The following is a 25,975-nucleotide window of genomic DNA, read 5'->3' as shown; positions in this document are numbered from 1 at the left end:
TCAACAAAATCAAATTATTTCAATTGTTTGATTGAAGCAAAAATAAGGAATTCAAAGGAATATTCAAGAACAAAACAGGGAATTAGTTGATTGAAGCAGTACCAATGACGAAACTCTCACATGACCTGCTGCTGTTTATTAGGGGAATTAGGAAGATGGTGGCACCATTTTCTGTGTTAGCCCTAGCACACACATAGCTGGGAGTCAGTCAGAGAAGGGAGGAGCGACGCAGATGGATGTGGGAGGTGTAGATGTCGGAGGTGGGAGGCAAAGAAGGAACGTGTGGGAAGGAGGAGAAAGGGCAAATCGGGATGAATTAAGTTCCGATCTCGGTCAGTGTTAATTTTCTAGTGGACCAGGTCAGACAATTTTGTGGACCGAGTAAGAGGTGCCAATTGAGTCCGACGTAAATCAAACACTCCGACCGGACCGGGTCAGACAAAAACGTCTGACCGGACCCAGTCAGCACCAAATCAAACAGGGCCTAACTTAGTTGGATGATGACTAGACAAGAAAACCGGTTGAATTGGGTCAAAATCCCAAATTAGTCGGTTAAATGTTAATTCATGCACTTACCAAAAAAATAACATAAGAGATCTTTTAAACCAAAATATTGTAAGTTTGTGGGTATACACAAACATTTTCCTATTATTTTGTGTGATTTGGGTGAAAAAAGAAAGAACAGCCCTAAGGCCCTTAACTAAGCAAAATGCTTGAGCACTTTCAAATTCGTTTCCGCTTATCACTCCCCTTTTACCACCTAGACGTCATCACTCGACACCACAAATCGGAAAATTTGTTAAACAAAAAGCCCTAATTGTCAAAACTCACTCCCTCCCAAAATTCCCAAGTCAGCGTAACCTTCGATCCTTGTCAGAAACGCTTCCATTCTGGCATGAGATCTCATTACCACACCATTTTCAACTGTTTATATTAATCAGTTTTGCTTTTAGCTTCTGGGTTTTTCTTCGAATTGTTAGTTGAAGAGGGTTCTTCTTTAGCCTAGTCCATCAACAATGTCAGAGGACGTGCTTCTACACCTCGCCTCAAACTCCTCTAATCAATCCGATCAGTCTCTACCATCAAAAATTGCAAAACTCGAAGCCAGAATGGTGGGTAAAACCTCCACTGCCGTGGTGTCTACTCTCCAGCTTCCTGCTGCCCAAGCCGCAGCAACGCGGTCCTCAATTTCTTCTTCTTCTGCCGTCAAGTTTGGAGCTAATGCTGCTGGTGAGATTTATGCTGAATCATTGGATTCTAGCGATTCGGAAGAGGATGATAGTGTGAGTCTTTTGAACTTACTCTGCTGAAAATCATCTATACTTTTGTAAACATGACATAGTTTTTGCTTTGCATAACTTTGCATACGCTTTAGTCTTAAGTATGATTTGATAACAACGACAAATTCTGATTTCAATGTAGAAGTCACGTCGCCCTCTTTAGCATAAGTAGTTTACCCAAACACTAGTTGCAATAATGTGATAATCACTTTCAAAGTTCATATCCAAACACCACTGAGCATGCATTACACAGAGACTTTAGGCGTGATAGGTTTATAAGTGCAAGCTCCAGAAAATCTAGTTTCATTTTAGGCACTACGACCAAAATGTTTGTTCGAACACCATAAGTTTCTTTTGGTACTATACTTTCAATCTCTTCTTATTTGCTTGTTAACTCTTCCCTAGAAGTGTTTGTTTGTGACTATTTGTCACTGATCACAAACATAAGCAGTAGATCACTGTCAAGATCCACAATCAACTGCAAATCATGAGTTTATGAGCTTAAAGAAGTTATATAGATACATAGCTGTATAGAACGAGCCTTTTCTTGGCTCCCTAAATCCACAAGAGATGTTAAATTTGTCTGTTAATCCTTCTATGTACATATAGTATAGGGCTGAAGCCTGAATGCAAGAAGCAGTAATGTATTTTCATATATTTGTTTATTACAACATCCTACTTTCATTTCTTTCTATTACAAAAACTACCCAACTTTAGCACTGTACATTTCAACTTTTTTCTTATTATAGCAGTCAAATTGCTTTGTATTTGGATGACCTTGCTATAATTGGGTGGATTTTTCAAAGTAAATGTTGAAGAAATGAAAGTAGGATGCTATAATAAACAAATCAATGGAAGTACATTGCCATTTCTTGCAATTAACCCTGCTAGTATGATACTACCTAGACATACATTAGAGTAAGAATCTGTTGTTTATTTTGTCTCATTAAGTGTTGTCTGGAAAATGACGTCTGTCTAGAGTAGACAGTTAATGAAAATTGTTGCTTGCTTTGTTTGCTGAATAAACAGTTTGAATTATATTAAATGACCATTTTACCCCTATGTGAAGAATTGTATGTAAGAAACTAGTGCTGAATGAACAATGGCTGTTTGATTAATGCTGTGAATGAAAAGTTTAAAGTGGTAAAACATGTGAACCTATAAATTATCTAGAAAATATTTATATATGATAATATATGATATAATGATATGAGTTCAATGATTTGTAATCTCAACATCATTAATAATGCAAAGTGCAAACTGTTCAAAGTCCAACCATATAACCAATAAATGCAAAAGTAAAACGTAAGGAGTAAAATATCGAATCAAGTTATCAACATCTAAATTACCATATAACTAATAAAAATGAGATCTAAAACAGCTGCTATATGTTTAAAAACAGTTGGATTTTCATATTAGCTAATCTTTAATCTTCATTTCTTTGCTAGAATGGGAGAGAGTTTCTCATACAAGCTAACTTTCAGAAGCGTAGAAAGCTTGCAGATGATGCTGACTCAGCTGCATCCGGACAGATTAAGGTTGATTTATTGCTTAAATCATTAATATTAGTTTTACTACTACAAAAACCATATTATCCTTGTTTCATTTTCATTATATCTCAAACTTTCATATTCTTAATTTTTTATTATGGATAATGTCTTAATAAGAAAAAAGTTGAACACATGATGCTATAATTGGACATGATTCTAGAATACAAAGTTGTAAAGGAAATAAATGAAAGTGGGTGCTATAATAAATAAATAAATAAAAAAGAATGTTGCTATGTCTTGCATTTAGCCTTTTTTTTATAATTGGTTTAAGAGTATTTTTTGTGATCGGGAAAAATCTAGGTGGCAGTGGATGCAAGGCAAAAAGTTGTGGAAGCAGTGGAGGTTAAGAGTGGCACAGATGTAAATAAGAGGAAACAAACACGTGGTAAGGGAAATTCTACTCCAGCCAGAGGACGTGGTTCCAATGATCAAACAAGAATACAAAATTCTACTCAATTGCTTACATCATCAAATGGTCTTCATGAGAACTCACATCACAAGGTAATGTTTTTATGCATAGTTACATACATACATAAATGCATACATGCTTATATACATACATATATAGATACATACATATTTACACATACATACATATATACATACATATAACTCATTCATGCTTATAGACATACATATATAGATACTTACATATTTACACATACATACATGCATACATACATATAGACTTACATACATATGTACATATCTACATATATACATATATACATACATGCATACATACATACATACATACATACATACATTTGTTTGTTTTGCATTGATCACATTGAAGTAACTACCAAGTTGTTTGTGTATAATTTTTATGGTTATTATACATGACTGAATGTAAGAGTTTGGTTGTTAGTCATATGTCTAAAATGCCCTTTAACAATGAGAAATTTTACAGACAAAACTCAATTCTACTTATGTGAAATAGGTACTTTTAACATGTAAACTTCCATAAAAGGAATCATGGTTGTGGATATGTTATGAGACATCTCAAAAGTGGAAAGTAGAGTAATTTTTTTAAGACTTGAAAGGCTAGTAAAATTACTATATATATAAAAACAGTATTATTAACTTTGAGGAAAGTATATCATCATTTATGTAAAATATAAAAGTTGCAAATATGGAGGAAAACCATGATTTTGTGTAGAGTACATTATAAGGTAGATAAAGGAAACAAATCTATATATAAAAACTAAAAAGAATAAATTCATCATTTCTGAATGTCTGAAGCTGAATCTCCCCTTAATTTATTTATCTTATGGAAATATGCAAGTCTATAAAATGTTAAATTTCTTTTTTATTTTTACATTGCTCAATTACTCTTGTTTTAAAAATAACATCATCACCATTTTTGTTTTATTGTGTAATAAACTCATAATCACCTCTTTTTTTCTAAATATATTCGCAGGAGAGTAGTAGGCTAAAAGAGCAACTTGGACAAAATGAACGTGCTTTGTTAGATGTATGGATTACTAAACAAATTACTGGCATTTATCATTATTGTTTATTTGTTTTAACCTAATTATTATTTTAAAAAAAAAACAAATTAGGAGGAACTTACATCACTACGTGCCAAAATAATAACCCTAGAGGAAGACTTAAAAAAAGCTCGCCAAGAGGCCTCAGAATATCAACATCTATGCCAACAGTTGGAAAAGGTACTTATTTACTCTATTCTCTTTACAACTATTCCATATATATATATATATATATATATATATATATATATATATATATAATTTCATATTTATGTTTTTTCTTGTGATTTACAGGAGCTTAAGGAGCTTAAAAATAATGAACAGCAGGTGAAACCAAAAGTGAGTTTTTTGTTATATGTTGTACTGTATGTTCATTTTTTATTAACTAGAATTTCTACAAAAGTAGGCCAACACATTCTAGAATTGTTCCTATACATATCCATTTGAGAAAATCTACTTTTTTTTTACTTGTGTAATAAGATAATTACATTTATGACCCTGTATTGCAGAGAATGAAAGTCATATCTGATCTGTTGATATCTGTATCTAAAGCTGAGAGACAAGAAGCAAGAACAAAAGTAAGACAAGATTCTTTGCGACTTGGCAACGTCGGTGTTATCAGGTAAAGTATCTAATAAATTACAGAAATGGTCCCTGTGTTTTCTGATTTTTACAGTGTTTAGTCTAAAACCAAAACCTTTTTCAGTGTTTGTCCTTATTTTTAAGTTCCCATATTATGATATCAAGCCTGCGATAACGACCAAAATAGAAACCATGAAATAAGGAGCAAAAGTAAAGGAAAGTTTCAATCTTGGACTAAACACGGTAAAACCAGAAAGAATAGGGACTGTTTCTGTAAATTACTCTTTTGGATATCTAATTTTTTGCTTTTTTGGTAAAATTGCAGAGCTGGAACAGTCATATCTGAGACTTGGGAAGATGGGCAAGCCATTAAGGATCTTAATGCTCATCTGGTCTGTTCTATTTGTTGCTTAATTTTTTTTAATCATGTTTCCATTATGTTAATCAAAAACATTTGAAAAAAAATCCCCTTCAAATTTGAAAAAAAAACAAATAAAGAGGCGTTTGTCTATGATCTATGACATGTATATTATTACTTACAATTTCATATTGTGATTTCTAGAGGCGTTTGTTAGAATTAAGGGAAGCTGTTGAGAGGCAACGAAAATCACTAAAGAAAAAGCAACCAGGTAAATCTTTATCTGTTAATCTGTTTCTTATTTTTTTCAAGTCACTTAAATAATAAACAAATAAATGAAAGAAGCAACATGAACATGATTTCCTAGATTTTAATATTTTTGTTCTAATTTCTAACCAAGTTTAAAGCCATTCATCTTTATATTAAGATAAAGGCGAAGGAACAGAAGCCGAATCTACAGAAGAAGACATCATCATCCAGGATGAAATTTATAAATCCCGCCTGGCAAGCATTAAACGTGTAAGTTTTTTTTTTTTTTTTTTTTTTTTTTTTTAATTATTACTACATATTTTTTTTCCAATATAATTAATTTCCACTTTTTAAATTTGATGAAATATAACAACAGGAAGAGGAAAGCTATGTGCGTGAAAGAGATAGATATGAACTAGAAAAAGGACGACTTATACGTGAAATGAAACGTATAAGAGATGAAGATGGGTCCCGCTTTAATAATTATCAGATCCTTAATCATCGATATGCTCTCTTAAACCTTCTTGGAAAAGGAGGATTCAGTGAGGTTTACAAGGTCAGTTTTATTTATTTTTTTCCTTTAATCATGTAATTTATATACACATATAAAAAAACACATGACAACACCTAACCAACATTTTTTTTTTTTATTTTTAAAAACAGGCATTTGATTTGGTGGAGTATAGATATGTTGCATGTAAGCTTCATGGTTTAAACGCCCAATGGAGTGAAGATAAAAAGCAAAGCTACATACGTCATGCAATAAGAGAATACAATATTCATAAAACTTTGGTTCATCATCACATTGTTCGCCTATGGGACATCTTTGAGATTGATCAAAATACTTTTTGCACCATTTTGGACTATTGTAGTGGTATATATATTCTAAACCCTAAAACCCTAAACGATAAATTGAAAAAGACGTGAATGCCCTTCTCATTCTCATCAAATCTAAATCTATATTATACAGGTAAAGATCTTGATGCTGTTCTTAAGGCAACCCCTATATTGCCTGAGAAGGAAGCTAGGATAATTATTTATCAAATATTTCAAGGACTTATTTACTTGAACAAAAGAAACCAGAAGATTATTCATTATGATTTGAAGCCTGGAAATGTCCTTTTTGATGAATTTGGTGTTGCAAAAGTAACTGATTTTGGACTTAGTAAGATTGTAGAGGATGATGTTGGATCCCAAGGCATGGAGCTTACTTCTCAGGGAGCTGGAACATATTGGTGAGAGCTTTTATTCATTTTACTTTTTGAGTTTTTGTTATATATTATTATTATTATTAATAATAATTCATTTCCTACATATTCTCAGGTACCTCCCTCCAGAATGCTTTGAGCTAAGTAAGATCCCCCTCATTTCATCAAAGGTCAGTCATTCATACATATTTCACTTTATGTTTATGCCATTCTCACTAATTATTAAAAGACGTAAATGGCCTCATCATAAAAATTGATTTTGTGTGTTTTATTGCGAAAAATGAAAAATGAAAATAGGTTGACGTGTGGTCAGCTGGTATCCTGCTTTACCAAATGCTATTTGGGAAACGACCTTTTGGACATGATCAGACGCAAGAGCGCATATTGCGTGAAGATACAATAATTAAAGCTAGAAAAGTTGATTTCCCTTCTAGACCTTCCGTCTCAAATGAAGCAAAGGTCAGTAGCATTTGTTTCATATTAATTTTGCTATTATCAGTCAATGCATATCTCTATTTTTACTATATCATAGCTGTTTTTAAACAGAATATTTTATTTTTTTCTTTCAGGAGTTTATTCGGAGATGCTTAACATATAACCAAGAAGAAAGACCTGATGTGCTAACAATCGCTCAAGACCCCTACTTAATATACTCCAAGAAATGACCAAAAATTGGAAATTTTCCTGAGTAATTGTCAAGTGTAAGGTTTCCTTTTTTTTTTTTTTTTTTTTTTTTTTTTTAATTGCTCAAAAGTTGGGCTTTTTGTTATGTGTGTTGTCAATCCCATGACACCCTACAAAACATTTCTAGTCTCTTTTGTATGGGTTTCCTTAGTTGGACCTTTTTTTAATGTAAATATAACAATGGGGTGAAGTGGGGTATTCAAGCGATGTATCATGTTATTCTTTTGTGACATGACATGAAAGTTAGACTTCTTGTTTTCGTGACTGCATGCGTGTGAAATGGCTTTCAATTGGATGGGGTTGTGTAAACATGTTATGATCGATAATAAACTAACTGTTTGGATTTTTTGTTTTGTTCTTTTTTTGTTATAATAAAATTTCATAAAGTTTGAATAAACAATACCAATTAAAATAAGCAACAACATTAAGCACATGCATGATAAGTTCGAACAATTGAACAAATGGGTTAACTTTTTGAAATTACTCAAATTAGTACGTTCTCCACAAACGAACATGTTATTGTATGACTGTATTTCTACTCTCTAGGTTGAAAGTTGCAACCCATATCATCTATCTCACAGTCTCCTTTAGACATAAATAATAAGTAGAGATTATGAATACGGTAGAAGCAACTTACATGTCATCACCTCTAGAATTTCAATTCTCTCATTCATCCAGCATAACAAAACAAGCACACACACACGCAAACACATCTCCTCATGATTTATAAAAGCCATCAATATTCTCACATGGCATCCTATGATCCTATTACGTTATATATAATAAGAACGTAGAAATGCCTCAACTAAAAAGTCAAAATAAATTGAAAAAAAAACAGGAGAAAATGCCACAAGCCTTTACAAGTTTAACAGAATTTTAATAGTTTTGCTTAAACATCATTTTTTTTTTGTGTGTAAAAGTTGAAACTTGAGAAACTTTTTTCATTTATGGTAATTGAACCCACGACATCCCGGCTTGGGTTTTTTGTGTTCTTCCCTTGCAAGCTAAATATATTATGTACAATTGTACATCGTGAACTTATTTTATTTTATTTTTCTATTTAATCCCTTAATACCTATTTTTGTATTTAATCCATTGTGACCTATATGTGTATTAATAAGTTTTTTATATGCATATTTATAAGTTTTTTTTACCTGTATTTTTGTATTCAATGCGTACCTTTATATGTAACATATTTATATATTAATATGTATAAATGTATTTTAGATTAAAACCATACAATCATACATATATGCATATTTTTAGCCCATGTTTTTTAATATATTTTTTGTAAAACATATATTAATGTATTTCTATGTGAATTAGACTATTAGTAAGTTTTTTATATGCATACTAGTAAGGGTTCTTTTTTTTTTTTTTTTAAATACCTTTTAATACATATATATATATATATATATATATATATATATATATATATATATATATATATATATATATATATATATATATATAGATAGATAGGATTAAATGTGAACTCCAAATATTATATGAATGTACGACCAATATTGGTCCATTGGATTAAAAAGAATGAAAGCTTATGATCTTAGGTTATATATTATTAACATGTGGTAACATGTACAATATAACTACAATTAATTAACTATAAGACTAAATTAGGAAAATTGGTTAACACTAATTTATGGAAAGTAAGGATAGTAACCGATGTTTCATAATATAAATTATATATTTTACATTTTAAGTTTTAAATTAGTTATTAATCTTTTAATATGATCAGTGTTTTTTTAAGTCGATTATTGTTTGTGCATTTTTTAAGAATATAGTATTATAAATTCTACATATTGGAAATTCTCTAAGAATGTTTCTATTCTTTTGGTTTGATTTTGTTGATTATTACGTTTGCAATCTTTAAGAATATATACTATAAAACATTAGAATTTTCTTTTAGAATAACTTCATTCTTTTGGTTTGATTGTGTGGATTTGCATGTTTGTAACACCACAAATTTGATATACAAATAAATAATTCTTGAAGAATTTAATCACTCTTGAAGAATGCTTGAAAAATATGTCTAAAACTTTTCCTGTTTTCACTTTCTCTGATCGATGTCAATTAAAAATGTATCGAGTTCTAAAAAATTCTTGGAGAATTGAAGACTAAAAATTAATTTATAGGTCTGTAGCACAACAAATTTTTTATTCAACAAAAGAATTCTTAAAGAATTCAAGTATTATTAAAAGAGTGTTTGAAGAATACAATGAGTATGCTTTTTCCGATTGAATATTGATTTTCATATAGATAATGAAGGAGGACTTTATTTCGCTTGCTAATACGTAACTGATAACCCTCATTTAAGGGGAAATTAAATGTTTTAATTATTTTCTACAGTTAACTATAACCATATTAATTAATATTTTATTTTTTTTCTTAAATTGTGATTGGTCCTTATATTCACACAATATTTGTTGGATGTATATGAACCTAACTCTCTCTCTCTCTCTCTCTCTATTATATATATATATATATATATATATATATATATATATATATATATATATATATATATATATATATATTGGTCCTTATATTCACACAATATTTGTTGGATGTATATGAACCTAACTCTCTCTCTCTCTCTCTATATATATATATATATATATATATATATATATATATATATATATATATATATATATATATATATTCTAACTAAATTGTATGGAAGTAAGTTTAATAAAAAAATCCTCTTCTTTTCTTCCCTTTGTAATTATAAAGTCACGGCTATGTTGGCTATCCATATGGGATGGTAACCAGAGATACCTTTAAATTGCTATAAATGAAAAAAACTTCTCAAATTTCAAAATTTTACACACAAATTTTGTTTGATGTCGGGGTAGAAGTGTTAAAATTTGCCAAACTTAAGACCTTGTGGTATTTTCCCTAAATAAAATCAACTTTTTTTTTTTGGAACCGGCCAATAGATTAATATTATAAAAAAAAACAGGGAAATAACAGTACAAGCCACAAAAAACAGTGGCGAAAAACAGAAACGGGAACAGCACGAAAATAAAACAACATCAAACTATGGAAAAATACATGTTAAGAAAACGGGCTTTGAGATCAATTTGACTTTATCAGGTGGCAGCCGGTTATTGTTAAACACTTTGTCGTTCCTTGCTTTCCAAATGGACCATAGCATACAGTAACAAATGGCCATAAACGTCCTTCTTCTTTTGGAACATGATCCCCATTTGGCAGCAAAATCTAGAATTTCGTTACCTTATGAAAACTTCCACCTTGCACCTTGCACCAACTTAGTACCCCTTCTGTGATCTTCGCTGCATACGAGCATGCCACAAGAAAATGGTCTGGACATTCTTCAATCTCCTCACACATCTGACAAGTCAATGATTCCACATATACTTCTCTTTTTGACAGTTCACTTACGGTTGGAATTCTGCCCGCTTGCGCCCTCCAGATGAAGCATGATACTTTCAGTGGAATTTCTTTAAGCCATTGAAAATTAGAATTAGAACCAATAGTAGGGGGTCTATAGTCCCATTTGTTCCTCAGGGCGCACACCGAATAAGAACCATCCGGAGTTAAGCTACATTTCCAGCTTTCACCTGTGGGATCTTGATGCTTGGAAAGCACCCAGCACACGAGGATGTTCTTTTTCGTGAGGTCATTCTTTATACCTGCAATGTTGTTCCAAACCCCGGGTAAAGTCTTCATCGAGTAACATACATCAGGTTTGGAACGAAGATTATGCACACTGTATATGACTGTTGCCCATAATTGACCAGGTTTGGTTCTAAGTTTCCACCACCATTTCATAATGAGGGATATGTTCAAAGCTTTTATAGTGCCAACACCAAATGTCGATTACCAACAACTTCATCAATTATAAACATTTTCAATTTGTTAAAAAAAGATTTTTTCAACACTTTTAAAAGAAATGCAGACCAGGATAGGAGTTGATTAGATTTCCATTTCTCTTACTTTCAAATTTTGATTTAAAGGTCTAACACAATTAAAATTTTAGCATGTTTTTATCATCCATAAAAAAAACTACCTACTAGCCTTTTTCTCATTTCAGGTTTTTGTTTAAAATATATGAACCGATATATTCAACAAAACCCATAAAATATATATCCATTTTGGTCCATTGACCAATCATCCACAATTCAAACTTATATTATTCCAATAGCTTCCTGGCTTGCTGTGAACTAAACTGAATCGTACATTCACGCGGAAAAGCATTCAAGCTTCCTCCAATGGCGTTCTCTCTCTACTAACCTACACAAGACTCCCCTTTCTATTTATACTTGTCTCTTCCTTCTCTTCAAACACAGAGAGATTGAAGGAAAACAACCAACAATGTACAAGAGTAAGCTCAACGAATTCTGCCAGAAGAACGGATGGCGAAACCCAAAGTATTCCTGCATCAAAGATGGCCAAGAACATACACCACTTTTCAAAGCTTCTGTTCTCGTCAATGGTGAAACTTTTACTTCGCAATCCCTCTTCAAATCTTCCAAATCCGCTCACAATGATGTAGCTGCAATAGCTCTCTCTCACTTCACAACTTCTTCTCGTATGTCCTTCTATTTCCATATACCCTAATTACATTCATCATTCATCTATCTTTTCTTTTTGATCTATAACTGTTCGATTTATAGTGGTTAATCTCTTTCGTTCTGTTTCAGGAGAGTTAAGCAAGAATAGCGAGTTATGTTTGCCGGTTTTACCAGAAGAAAAAGCCATGGCAACTGCATCTCTTCCTAGTGAAACAACCCTTTCAATCAAGGAGACTAATTCGAAAAAGTTTAAGGAGAGTTACTTGATATGCAATAAGGTGAGAGTGCACACGTCCATTCCTACTACGGTGTTGCCTAATGGAACTGTAATGCTTCCCATTGGAGAAGACAAATGGACGGTTGTGAGCTTGGAATCTGTGTAGCTATAATGGTTATGTAAATCATATGCTTCGATGCATATGATATTAAGTATTTATTGCCCTATTAGTTTAAGCATCCATGACTTGGTAGTTGGTAATGATATTTTTAATAGAAACACACATTTTGTGAAGATGCATGGGTCCTAACAATTAGAAAATCATACTTGCTATATGGTTATTGATTTTTTCGATAGTTTCCTTATTTTTCTAGCTTATTGTCAAACAAGAAGAACTTATTTGAAGCATTTTCAACCGATTTGTATTGTAAACTAAGACCAAACGGTATACCGACGGCGAGGGCCATCGTGGTATATGTGGTCACGAAAATGAGTCGTACACACTACCCCGGCCATTAGTGGTCGTGCGTGCTCGTTGTGGGTCGTGTTCCGGACGACAAAAGCAAATGGCCAATCACGCCCTCTCCCTCGATTTGGAATGGATGTAGCCGTTGAAAGGCTATTTTTTTTAAAAAAAAAAAAAAAATCTTTAAACAAACATTTTATACCTAAATACTAAATTTTAACTCTTATTTCTTACATCATTCTTTTCTTTCTCAATACACAAAATACACACAACCTTTTCACAACCATAAAAAATGGACCCCAACCAAAAAACTGTAACATCCATAAAATTCATGAAAATTAAAAACTTTTTCAAGCATTCAAAAACCATTATTTATTACAAATTGTTTTCAAAATAGTTTCAGATCAGAGTATCCTAAAAATTAAAATCATAAAATACGAGGAGGTGCACGATCAAGCCTTCGTCTTCCCGCGATAATCCGAAGTATCTGAAACAAAATCCAAAACTGTAAGCCCGAAGCTTAGTGAGTTCCCCCAAAATAACAACGCCATACAAACCATAACCATATCATAACAAATAGAATGCATATAGAGTCTACAATATGACTGGACCGCTCTCACCGGGCCTTCAGTCTGTCTGGCCCTCTCTCAGAACCTTCAACATATCTGGTCCGCCTTACCGGGCCTTCAGCCTTTTTGGACCGTTCTCCAGGCCTTCAACTTGACTGGTATGCCCCATTGGGCGTACAGTCTATCTGGGCTACAATGGGTATGTTGGCCTGCAACACAAATCAGGTCCACCTCAACCCACCCCAAGTATACAATTAACACATAGATAACAAATGCTAGCATGTATAAACAGTCAAACTGATCTAACAGATCACTAGTCATTGCATCATCTTATATACCAGGATACCGACCTAACAGGTCACTAAACATAACATCATCCTATATAGCCCTGTCGAAAATACCCGATACCCGAATGACCCGCCCGATTTTTTCGGGTATCGGGTAAAAATTTTCGGGTAATGGGTAACCCGATTTTTTTTTTCAGGTCGGGTAAATGGTACGTTTGTTGGGTTTCAGGTATACCCGAATTACCCAAATTATTTTAAAAATTCTTTTTTTTTTCGTAGAGTTTGTACTCTATAGCAAGTATTTGATCACGCTTAAACTAACTATCATTATTGTAAAACATGAATCTCTTTTATTATGATAGTGTGATACTAACAATATTAAAAGTAATTGTTTATATATCATCATGTTCTTTAAAACTTAACTATTTTTTCTAGATTATAGTTTTTATTGCAACCAACAAACTCATTATCTTGACGAAATTTCAGAACATGACAAAACTTATGGCTACAATTATCTTAAACATTTTAAAATTTTGAATTATGATCTTTAAATATGTGTTTTTTAACATCTTAGTAGATTATATTAAGCTGTTAAAAAACTACTTGATATCTCACGTATTATTGACTAAAAATATCAATGTTCAAAGCTTGAGTAACTTCGTTTATGCCTCGTTTGTTTATATAAACAAGACTAATAAAGCACGATGTATTTATTTCATTAAATTTATTTTCAGGTGAAATTCAAAAAAAAATTATATATTTCGGGTAATACCTGAATTACACAAATCCGACCCGATACCCGAATTACCCAAACCCGAATTTAATTTGGGTCGGGTAACGAATATTTTTTTAACATGAAAAACCTGAATTACCTGAATCCCGAAAAAATTACCCGATCAACAACCCTAATCCTATATACCAAGATACCGACCTAACAGGTCACTAAACATAACATCATCCTATATACTAGGATTCCAATCTAAAAGAAGGGTCGACATTGGTGCCTTCAACCCTGTTGATATAGTGGGAAGAACTCACCTCACAATGTCGAACTGAACTGAAAAGATCAAACTCCAGAAACATGGCTCCCAGCACAAGCACCTACAACCACCATTGATACCATTCCATAAATTCCCAAATTACCAAAATGCCCTCATAAATCAAACTTGGTCAACTCTTGGTCAAAGTCTGTCACAACTAGCAAATTAGGGTTAAGATTTGATCCTTGTACAAGACAATCTCCTCCATGTAACTATGCAACATTTCATTTAGTGAAATTCAAACTACAGTGTTATTTAAGTTCATATGTCTATACATTATGATTCAAGTCGAAACAACCCCATGCAAGTCCAAACTCGATCCAATAGCCAACTTCAATCAATTTTGGGGCTTAGCCCAAAGATTCTCAGCCCAAAACCCCTATTGGACCAAGACTTCTTCATTGGGCCTTATTGGGCCGGTATATTTTCATTAGGCTTTAGGGGACCGAAAACCTCTTTTGGACCTCCCATAGGGCCGAAAACTCCTTTTAGCTTGACCCAATTACACCCAAAAGCCCTTAAACTTTCGAAACTGCAAACCCTCATTGGATTTAGGGTGTTTGCAGTCACACTCTCAACAACCAAACCCCCCCGCCCCCTTCTTGAGGAGTTTATGGCCGCAAACCCTATGGTTTGCGGTTGGGTTATTCAAAAAAAAGAAAAGAAAAGAAAAGAAAAAGAAGGGACAATAGCATTGTGCATTGCCACCTCACAATTGTCTCACATACAACAAGACCTATTGCCCCCATACATCCATGCACCTCCCATCACCTTTAGAAAAGTCAACCTCTACTTCTCCCCCTCCTTCTCTATTTTCTGTAGCACCTAAAAGTTTACGCCAAATTTAAACTTTTAATACTAACAAAAGAGTCAAATAGTATTTTTTATTACAAAACATTTCCAATTCGTTTATCATCAGAGTGTCCCAAAATAGATCATGAGGATGAGGAGCGGTACGGTCACGCCTTTGCCTTCCCTCGCTCTCCTGAAGTACCTGAAACAATAAACTAAAAACTGTAAGCCCGAGGGCTTAGTGAGATACCCCCAAAAATACCAACACCATACTGATAGAAACCACGGTCATAACGATCAATCAAACAACATACATACTGGGCCATCGGCCGGACTGGTCCGCCCTACTGGGCCTACAGTCTATTTGAATCTATCCCGAGCCTTCGGCATGACTGGTCCGCCCTACTTATGTTATTTATAAGTTGTTAAAACATTTCAAAACTCTTCTAAAGGTTATGTTACTTTATAGTTATACAAAACTCCATTTTTAACGTATAAGCATAACTTTGTAGATAAATGAGCCTTTTCAGTAACAGTCCAGTTAGAGCATTAGTAAACTATTATAGGTATAGTTTAGGAGAATGTTATTCATTACTTCTATTACAATGAAGCACACAAAGAGTCAATATCAGAACAGAACAGAACATAATAGAACAAAATAGAACAGAACAGAACAGAACAGAACATAACTAAAAAGTTAATTTGCTATAGCATGACAACACGCAGACATGATCTAACTTTAATGTGAATTACACGGCTTGCATGGATTTGCTCGGGTCGCGTTTGGTTCCCTCAATCTCCATACATGAGAGCGGGTTAGTAGGGGTTCTAGCTTTCACATTATGACCATAATAAAACACACTTATGTTTTTAGGTTGATAGTACCTCCGTATGTCATTATAAACGACATCAGGGTACTCATTTCTCCCATTACTTTCATAAATTGTCGGTAACACTTGAAGGTTGATCTATTTTCTAATCGAGATAGGTTATAAACTAGGGAGAATGTACTTTACAGTTGACAAAGGAACAGTAGGGTCTTGGTAGAAGACTGCTTTCAAAACAGTAGGGTCTTGGTAGAAGACTGCTTTCAAAACAGTAGAGTCTTGGTAAAAGACTGCTTTCAAAACATTAGAGTCTTGGTAGAAGACTGCTTTCAAAACAGTAGGGTCTTGGTAGAAGACTGCTTTCATAACAGTAAAGTCTTGGTAGAAGACTGCTTTCAAAACAGTAAGGTCTTGGTAGAAGACTGCTTTCAAAAAAATCGAGTCTTGGTAGAAGGCTACTTTTAAAAGTTAGGACCATGATGCTAACCTTATGATTCCGTAATGTATACACTATAGGATACATATATGTTAAGTAGATGCCGACAGCTAATAGGATGTGTGTTCTTCGCTGTACGTCTTGTTCCCGTTGGATGTAGGCTTACACCGAGGTCACCCAATCTATTATCTACCCGAATCTATATATATTTATGCTTAGTATACATTAAGTCATCATAAGGGTACCGGGTATGGATTAGTTCATAGGACACAGAGTCAATGCACAGTTTTTCTAGTACAAAACTTTCGTTTCAAAGTCAGTACTTTTGGATATACAAAACTAGTGATTTCCCAGTTAAGGGCTTAATCCATTTTATTAAGCCAGTACAGTTTTAAAGACTTTAAGTGAGTTAACTCTATAATACCTTAGTTTATACACCATGTTTATATATATGACTAATATCTGATAGCTAATAGGATGTGTGTTCTTTGCTGTACGTCCTGTTCCCATTGGATGTGGGTTTACACCGAGGTCACCCAATCTATTATCTACCCGATACCAAATTATATATAGCAGTATAAACAAAGCTATTATAAAAGTAATCACCATAGTCAATGTTTTATTATAAGAAATATAGGTTTTCTTAAAAGGAACTCTCCATTAGACATAAAGGAACCATTACAAATAACTCCATGAGTAACAAGTGAATACCCCAAGGTTATATATGACAACGATCTAATAACCAATGGAATATGTGCTATCCGCCTTACTTATTGTACCCCGTCGGGTTGTAGGTTGAGGGCACATGCGCATAATCGATTGTTTGTTTACTCCAAGTATATATAACTTGTACCCACTTATTACGCATAGAAAGGCTTGTAGTGTCATTTTACTCAACTCCCATTTTAAGTAGGAAATATATGCTTTTCTAGAGGAACAAGCAAACTTTACAAAACAACACTTTACAGCTTACAACACTTTACATATACATTTTTAACCACATTTCTACAGTTTACTCACATCACTAAAATCTTATGAACTCACCAGCTTAATTGCTGATCAACTCTTTCAAATAACTTGTATTCTCAGGAGACTATTAGACAGGTGCTCGTGCTGGGACTTCAGAAGATGGAGCATTATAGCTTCAAGTCTTGTTTTGTTATTTGTTTATGACTTCTATGTTTTGTGAACACATACATTGTAAACACTTTCTTTCTAAATGAAATGGTTGTTCATTACTTGCTTACCATATACATATCTCGTGATACTAGACATGACGTCCTCCACCCCCGAACGTTTTCGCCGTTCCGGTTTTGGGGTGTGACACCTCGCAGATGTCGATTGAAATGCAAACTGCAACTTTCGAATCACTTGACACTGGCACCACCACCTATAACCATGGCACAATATACTCATAAGTTCTTACTCTTATGAGACACCCCATAACCTCTTAGTAATTCCTGATCAAGGTCAGAGTCCTCAGTCAAGGTCAACAGTCCATGTTGACCTCAACTCGCCGAGTGCACTTGGCCACTCGCCGAGTCATCGAAGTGACTCGTCGAGTCCCTTCGAATCCCGATCAATCCTTAAGGGCCACCCGTCGAGTTTCCTCCTTGTAACTCGACGGGTACACACGCATGCCTACCCAAGGGAAAAACCATCCGACTCGCCGAGTTGTTCTTCAACTCGTCGAGTTTTATGGTGATCTTCATCGGACTCGCCGAGTTGTTCATCCAACTCGCCGAGTTCAATGACCATCTTCATGTGACTCGCCGAGTCCATCCAGTCCTCTTTCCATACAGACTTGTTTTGAGCCATGCAGCGGCTCCAAATCACAGATCCAAGCTTCTAGAGCATACTTACCACGTAAAGTTGCAAGCTTTACGTGCATGCATGGTTATAAAGGCTCCAAATGTATATTTTAAGTTCTTAATGGAGCTTCTAGTCCAAGAGGGACTCCAACCACAACCAATACAACAACTTTATGACTCTAGCATCCAAGGAGGGTCCAGATCTGAAGTTACAACTTCAGATCTAGCCCATAGCTCAACATCCCAACTTGAAGGTCCATAAAAAGCCCTAGAATCAACCAAAGGGAAGAAAAGGAAGTAAGAATGGTACTGTGATACCTTCAAACGATGCTAGCTGAGGCAAAACCCGCTTCCCACTCCTTTCTTGCTTCAATTTCCTTTGCACTCTTAGCTTCCTTCCTCCAAGATCCTCTTTTCCAAGCTTCAAACCCACACCAAGGCACACACACACGAATTAGGGTTTCAAGGGTTCTCAAAGACTGTAAGGGGTCCCAAAGGAGGCTGAGGCTCCTTTAAATAGGGGTGCAAACCCCGGGATTTAGGGTTTCATCTGCCAGCTCCTACTCGCCGAGTCCCAATAGTGGACTCGCCGAGTAGGTCACTAACCACGCGTTCTCACCCCGCTGCTACTCGACGAGTAGGTCGACCAACTCGTCGAGTAGAGCTTTATCCAGAAGTTCTTAATTAATTAATACCTGAGGATCGGGGTGTTACAATTCTCCCCCGCTTGAATTAGACTTTGTGCTCGAAGTCCGCTGAAGAAAAAAATGTCGGGTAATGCTCGGGCATTTCTACTTCCGGCTCCCACGTCCACTCGGATCCCCTCCAATGTTCCCACTGCACCTTTACTAAAGGTATTTCCTTATTCTGCAGAATCTTCTTCTTCTTTTCCAAAATGGCTATAGGCCTCTCCACATAGTTCAGGCGCTCATCGACCTGAATGTCATCCAACGATACCACTGCCTCCTGGTCCATAACGCACTTTCGCAATTGCGAAACATGAAATGTGCTGTGGATCCGACTAAGTTCCTCTGGAAGCTCTAGCCTATAAGCCACCTTTCCAACCCTGGCAACAATCCTGAACGACCCAATGAATCGGGGACCCAATTTTCCCCTCTTCCTGAAACGGATCACACCCTTCCAGGGCGAGACCTTTAGGAGAACCATGTCACCCACCTGAAATTCCAACTCAGATCGGCGTCGATCGACATAACTCTTTTGTCGACTCTGAGCGGTCTGCAGCCGCAGTCTAATCTGTTGTATCATCTCAGTAGTTTGCAGAAATACCTCTGTCCGACCCATTACCCCGTGCCCAACCTCGCCCCAACAGACTGGGGTCCTACACTTCCGCCCATACAACAGCTCGAAAGGCGGGGCGCCAATACTGGAATGATAGCTGTTGTTGTAGGCAAACTCTGCAAGCGGTAGGTGGGAATCCCAACTTCCACCGAAATCAATGACGTACGCCCTCAACATATCTTCGAGGGTCTGAATGGTCCGCTCACTCTGCCCACCAGTCTGTGGATGGAATGCTGTACTGAAATGCAGCCTCGTACCTAGTTCCTCGTGGAACTTCTGCCAAAACGGGAAGTAAATGGGACATCCCGATCGGAAACTATGGAAACTGGAACCCCATGGCGAGAGACAATCTCGCGGACGTATAGGTCGGCTAACTTCTCTGCCGACGAACTCTCCCGTATAGCTAGGAAATGGGCACTCTTGGTCAATCGATCCACGATGACCCATATAGCGTCGAATCCCCTTTCCGTTCTTGGCAATTTCATGATGAAATCCATCGCGATCCGTTCCCATTTCCACATGGGAATCTCCAGAGGCTGCAGCTTACCATGCGGCCTCTGGTGCTCGGCCTTGACCATCCTGCAGGTCAAGCACCTCTCAACGTACCAAGCGATATCTCGCTTCATACCAGGCCACCAATAACTCAAACTCAAATCTCGGTACATCTTGGTAGCCCCCGGGTGAATAGAAAAACGAGACTTATGAGCCTCCTCCATCACTGTCTTCCTAACTCCTCCGGTCATCGGAACCCAAACCCGACCATATCGGGTCAATAGACCACGGCTATCCTGAACAAACCAGGCGCTTTCGCCCTTAATCCTTTCAAATTTCCAGTTTTCCGGTTTCATAACCTCGATCTGAGCATCCCTGACCAAACCCAATAGCAGGGAATCCACCGCTATCCTCATACATCTGGCTGGGGTAGAAGACCCTGCTGACTTGCGGCTCAGAGTGTCCGCAACCACATTCGCTTTACCAGGATGGTAAAGGATCTCACAATCATAGTCCTTGACTACATCCAGCCACCTGTGCTGCCTCATATTCAAGTTCGGCTGATCCATTATGTGCCTCAAACTCTTGTGATCCGTGTATATGGTACAACGGACCCCGTACAAATAGTGCCTCCAAACCTTGAGAGCGAAGACCACTGCTCCCAGCTCAAGATCGTGCGTGGGATATCTCGTCTCATGCGGCTTCAACCGCCGCGATGCATAAGCTATCACTCGCCCCCTCTGCATGAGGACTGCCCCTAAGCCTATGATGGACGCATCACAATATACCACGAAATCCTCCACTCCCTCGGGGAGTGTCAACACTGGCGCCTCGCATAACCGCTGTCGGAGGGTCTCAAACGCCCTCTGCTGCTCCGGGCCCCACCATAAATCCACTCCCTTCCTCGTTAGATGAGTGAGGGGTACGACAACCTTGGAGAAATCACGAATGAATCTCCGATAATACCCTGCTAATCCCAGAATACTCCTAATGTCTGAGGGAGATCTCGGAGCCTCCCACTACATAACCGCCTCCACCTTGGCCGGATCGACCAAAATCCCATCCTGGTTAACAAGATGTCCAAGGAACTGAACCTTTCGCAACCAGAACTCACACTTCGAGAACTTGGCATAAAGCCGTTCTCGTCGCAGCACCTCCAACAGCTCGCTGAGGTGCTCTTCATGCTGCTCTCAGGTCTTGGAATACACCAAGATGTCATCTATAAACACAACGACCGAGCGATCGAGCATCGGTCTGCAGACTCGGTTCATCAGATCCATGAATACTGTTGGCGCATTGGTGAGTCCAAACGGCATCACCACGAACTCGTAATGACCATAACGAGTCTGGAACGCAGTCTTGTCTACATCTTCCTCCCTCACCCTGACCTGGTGGTATTCTGATCTCAAATTGATCTTGGAAAACCAAGATGCACCCTGCAAATGGTCGAAAAGATCATCTATCCTCGGGAGAGGATAACGGTTCTTCACCGTTAACTTATTCAGATCCCTATAGTAAATGCACATCCTGTGCGAACCATCCTTCTTCCTGACGAAGAGGATCGGTGCTCCCCAGGGGGAGCTACTCGGTTCAATGAACTGCTTACCCAGTAGTTCCTGCAGCTAAGATGATAGCTCCTGCATCTCTGGCGGTTCCAAACGGTACGACGCCTTGGCAATTGGGGCCACACCTGGCACTAGATCAATCCTAAACTCAACCTGCCTCACCGGAGGCACTCCGGGTAACTCCTCCGGAAACACATTAGCAAACTCTCTAACCACAGGGACCTCTGAAACTGAGAGTTGCTCCCTAATCCGCGTATCTACCACATACGCCAAATAACCGGCACAACCGTGCTGAATATACTGTCGAGCCCTGGCTGCCGAACAAAAACCTGATCCCGACCTGGTGCCCTCACCATATACTACCAGTTCTCCCCCACTTGGGGTTCGAACCACTATGCCCTGTCCCTCACAGTAGATCATGGCGCCAAAACGGCTAAGCCAATCCATTCCTACAATCACGCATACATCCCCCATGGGGATAGGAATCAAATCTATTGGGAAAGACACCCCAAAAATCTCCAACTCGCATCCTCGGTAGACCGAAGAAGCAGAAACCCCGTGCTCGTTGGCGATCGAAACTCGCAACGAACACTCAAGATCATCTATCTGCACACTAAACCCTCTAGAGAAGGTCTGAGATACGAACGATCGACTCGCCCCTGAGTCAAATAATACCAAAGCAGGTAAAGAATTTATTAAAAACGTACCTGATCATAGGCACAACCAATAAGCATAGCACAAATACAATAACTGAGATAGAGAATGGGAACATACCAACAACCACATCCGGTGCTGCCTTGGCCTCCTCGGCCGTGAGCTAGAAGGCGCGACCCTGAGCCTTCGGAGGCTCCATCTTGACTGGCCTCCCGTCTCCAATCCTCACAGTAGCTGGCGCGGAACCCTGCGCCGGCTTTGTCACACCCCAAAATCGGAACGGCGGAAACGTTCTGGGGTGGATGACGTCATGTCAAGTATCACAACATATGCAGTATAGTAATAAAAGTACAACAACCATTGCATTAATAGTAATAGTTTTGCATAAGTTACATTTTATAGAGACATCAAAGTAATACAGAAACTAGTATAGATGCATCTCGGTTCTAGGCTGGCTTCACAAAAGCTCCCGGGTGTACCTGTCTATTGCTGACCTGAGAATACAAGTTATTTTGAAAGCGAGTATCAGCATTTTTATAAATGCTGGTGAGTTCATAAGTATTTAGTGTCATTTGTGTAAGTAAGCATTTTATTCAAAATAAATTTATAAAAAAGTAGTAGTTTAGAATCTATGGTGTATTAGCGTCCTTTCCAGAAAATCCTATATTTTCTAATTAAAAGCAGTCTTCTACCAAGACTCGACAGTGTTATGTTTTAAAGAGAAATTTTCCCTGAAATACTATCATTACCAAAATACGGTATTTGACATTAAAGAATGTAGGAGAATATCACTAGTAAAAATACTAGGGGAAAATAACATATGGCTCAGCAGAAAATACTGCTGACTAAGGCAAAAGAAATCATAGACTCCAGGAGAGTATCGAATGAATGATACGCCTGGCTCAGTTTAACAAAAGGAAACACAGACCCCAGACGGTATCAAATGTACGATACGGCTAGCAAGGTCTAAAACAAAGAAACACAGACCCCAGACAGTATCAAATGAACGATACAGCTAGCAAGGTCTAAAACAAAGAAACACATACCCCAGACAATATCAAATGAACGTTACAACTAGCAAGGTCTAAAACAAAGAAACACATACCCCAGACAGTATCAAATGAACGATACAGCTAGCAAGGTCTAAAACAAAGAAACACAGACCCCAGACAGTATCAAATGAACGATACAGCTAGCAAGGTCTAAAACAAAGAGTAATCCTAAGAGTGTTGTTTCAAGAATACAATGTTAATTCTCGTTACCTTAAGGCCATGAATTATAAGGTAAACATGGAGATACTCATAACCATACTGATTGACACTAGAGTACTTGACACCCTGCAAGCATCGGAATAAATGTGACATTTGTCACCCCTTGGCCCGGTAGGCCTTGGACTGTAGCTAGCAGTTAGGGTGCGGGAGTGTCAGTCCCGTATAGATCTATACACACAATGTCCGCTCTCCCTCCAGGAGACTCTGGTTACCAACTTGACGACGGGGAGATCTGTGTCTTGAAGATGCATCTTGTTTGTTGAATTCTATTGTAAGTACTGGAATAACGATATAGACTCACGAATGAACTGACTCCTTTGGAATTTTCTAGACTAGGAAGAGTGGTTAGAATCTCCTAACTATTCCTATAATAGTTACTAGTGTCTCTGATCGATGAATGATGAGTAGGAGGATGCCCTTGCTACCCAAGGGATATGAACTGGTCGATAGAAACCTTTATGTCCATATATGTATACATGATATATAACTAATGTTTAAACGACCTTCGGACGAATATCCGATACCCACCAGACCACATCCAAATGAGGAAAAGGAAATAGGGCGAACTAGCCTTCCTAAGTCCTTTAAACATTATTTATATAACTATACAAGTATGGGCATGCATTTAACAAAATAGGAGCATAGAAGAAAATATTGATGAAACTTTGGAAAAACCTTTACTCGTAAGAAATTTATGACTTGATGTCAGTTTGTAAAACAAGTTCTAAAAACGATTTGATAAAACAGTTTAGGTGAAGAGAACCTTTGGGAAAAACCCTTTGACAAGAAAGTTTGACTTGATGTCATTCTAAGAAAAGAAACTTTGAAAACCTTTGAAAAACTTTTCATACTTTAACAACATTTGAAAACATAATTTGGAAATCCTTAAGCTGGATAAACAGTTTAATATGCAAAAATTTATTTTGCTATATAGTTACTAATCACATGGGATTTATCTAATAACTGTACAGTTCAACTTGTATCCCCCTTATAAAAGCAGAAAAATCATTTAAAAGGTTAATTCAGGGGTATGAACTCACCTGTTGTAAGTGGATCGGATGGAGGTGCCGGTTGGGTGCTCGGTGTCAAGTGATGACTTGAACACACTTAGTGACCTATTAACATATGGTGACATATGTTTACATACAATTAGTAATTATAATACTAATTAAACATGTAAACGCATCCTAATTTGCGGAAAAACACTTTGGTCAAGTGCTAGGAGTGCCCTGGGTAGTATCTAAGGGTGTGTATGACTTGTATATGGAGTTTTCTCTTTAAGAGTAAACTCCTTATGGAGTTTTCGGCCCAAATGACCAACTCCCCATGAGTTTACGGCCGTAAAATCATGGTGGGGGTGTTCTAGGATGCTTAATGGTCTTAAACTCTTGAGGGGTGATGCTAGACTTAGTTTTAAGGCATTGGAGTGGAATTTGAACAACATAAGGACCATTTGAGGAGTTTAAGGCAGTCAACTAGGAGTTTAAGGCCATAAACTCTTACATGCCCTTTCCTTATGTGTATTAAGTTCTTAAATGGAAGGGTATAAAGTTATATGTATTTTTCCAAGCCATCTAAGGGAGTTAAGGCATCATTTGGCCTCTTTAAGGGAGCTTACGGCCCATGGACCAACCCTTGGGGGGTTTACAGTCGTAAACTCCTATGTCCATAGTTTCTTTAATGTTAAATACCCTAACTTCAATGGTGGTTGCTTCTAGACATTTACCCAAGCCATAGGAGGTGTTTGAGGGCAATTCTAACACCTTAAAAGGTGTTCACGGCCCTTGAAGAGGGGTTTACGGTCCAAGAGTGTTCTTGGGCCGTAAACTCATGTTTACTCTCCATATAATAAGGTTTTGGTGTTCTAAGCTCGTACATGCAAGTCTACAAGTCATATCTAAGCCCTAGGAGTGATTTGGAAGGGTTTTGCGGCTTCAAAACCCCACTTATGGGTTTTTACGGTCCAAGAGTGTTCTTGGGCCGTAAACACATGATTTGGCCGCTATTGGATGTCTTAAATACGAATTTGCATGTTAAATGAGCTAAACAACAAGTTAGGGTAGATCACTTACTAGTTTGGGGCTCGAAATGGGCGGTTTTTGGATCGAAAGAAACTTGTAGAGAGAGAGAGAGAGAGAGAGAGAGAGAGAGAGTGTGTGAGAGGTCTCAAATGGAGTCCACTCACCTTTATATAGGATTTGAGTCTGTGGCTCGTAGGAAATCTACCCGATACTGACGTTAAACGGGGCTTTTGGTCGCACCCGATTAAATGGTCATAATTTGACTTGG

At 37.0% G+C, this 25,975-nt stretch overlaps 1 protein-coding gene across 1 annotated transcript; it reads left to right on the top strand.

Moving 5' to 3' along the window:
• Positions 1 to 742: 742 nt before the first annotated feature.
• Positions 743 to 7,665, top strand: TSL (Protein kinase superfamily protein). Its single transcript, XM_079032001.1, has 16 exons — positions 743 to 1,283; positions 2,729 to 2,818; positions 3,131 to 3,331; positions 4,251 to 4,304; positions 4,393 to 4,500; positions 4,615 to 4,659; positions 4,830 to 4,942; positions 5,228 to 5,294; positions 5,465 to 5,531; positions 5,688 to 5,779; positions 5,886 to 6,065; positions 6,173 to 6,383; positions 6,480 to 6,744; positions 6,833 to 6,887; positions 7,015 to 7,176; positions 7,287 to 7,665. The coding sequence occupies exons 1-16, from the start codon at positions 1,017 to 1,019 to the stop codon at positions 7,380 to 7,382; spliced, it is 2,073 nt and encodes a 690-aa protein (XP_078888127.1). The 5' UTR covers positions 743 to 1,016; the 3' UTR covers positions 7,383 to 7,665.
• The last annotated feature ends 18,310 nt before the right edge of the window (positions 7,666 to 25,975 follow it).

The sequence above is a fragment of the Lactuca serriola genome, chromosome 3 (genome assembly GCF_051521515.1).
Source record: "Lactuca serriola cultivar US96UC23 chromosome 3, Lser_US96UC23_V15, whole genome shotgun sequence".
Classification (NCBI taxonomy): Eukaryota; Viridiplantae; Streptophyta; class Magnoliopsida; order Asterales; family Asteraceae; genus Lactuca; species Lactuca serriola.
This window is presented reverse-complemented; position numbering and strand designations above follow the sequence as displayed.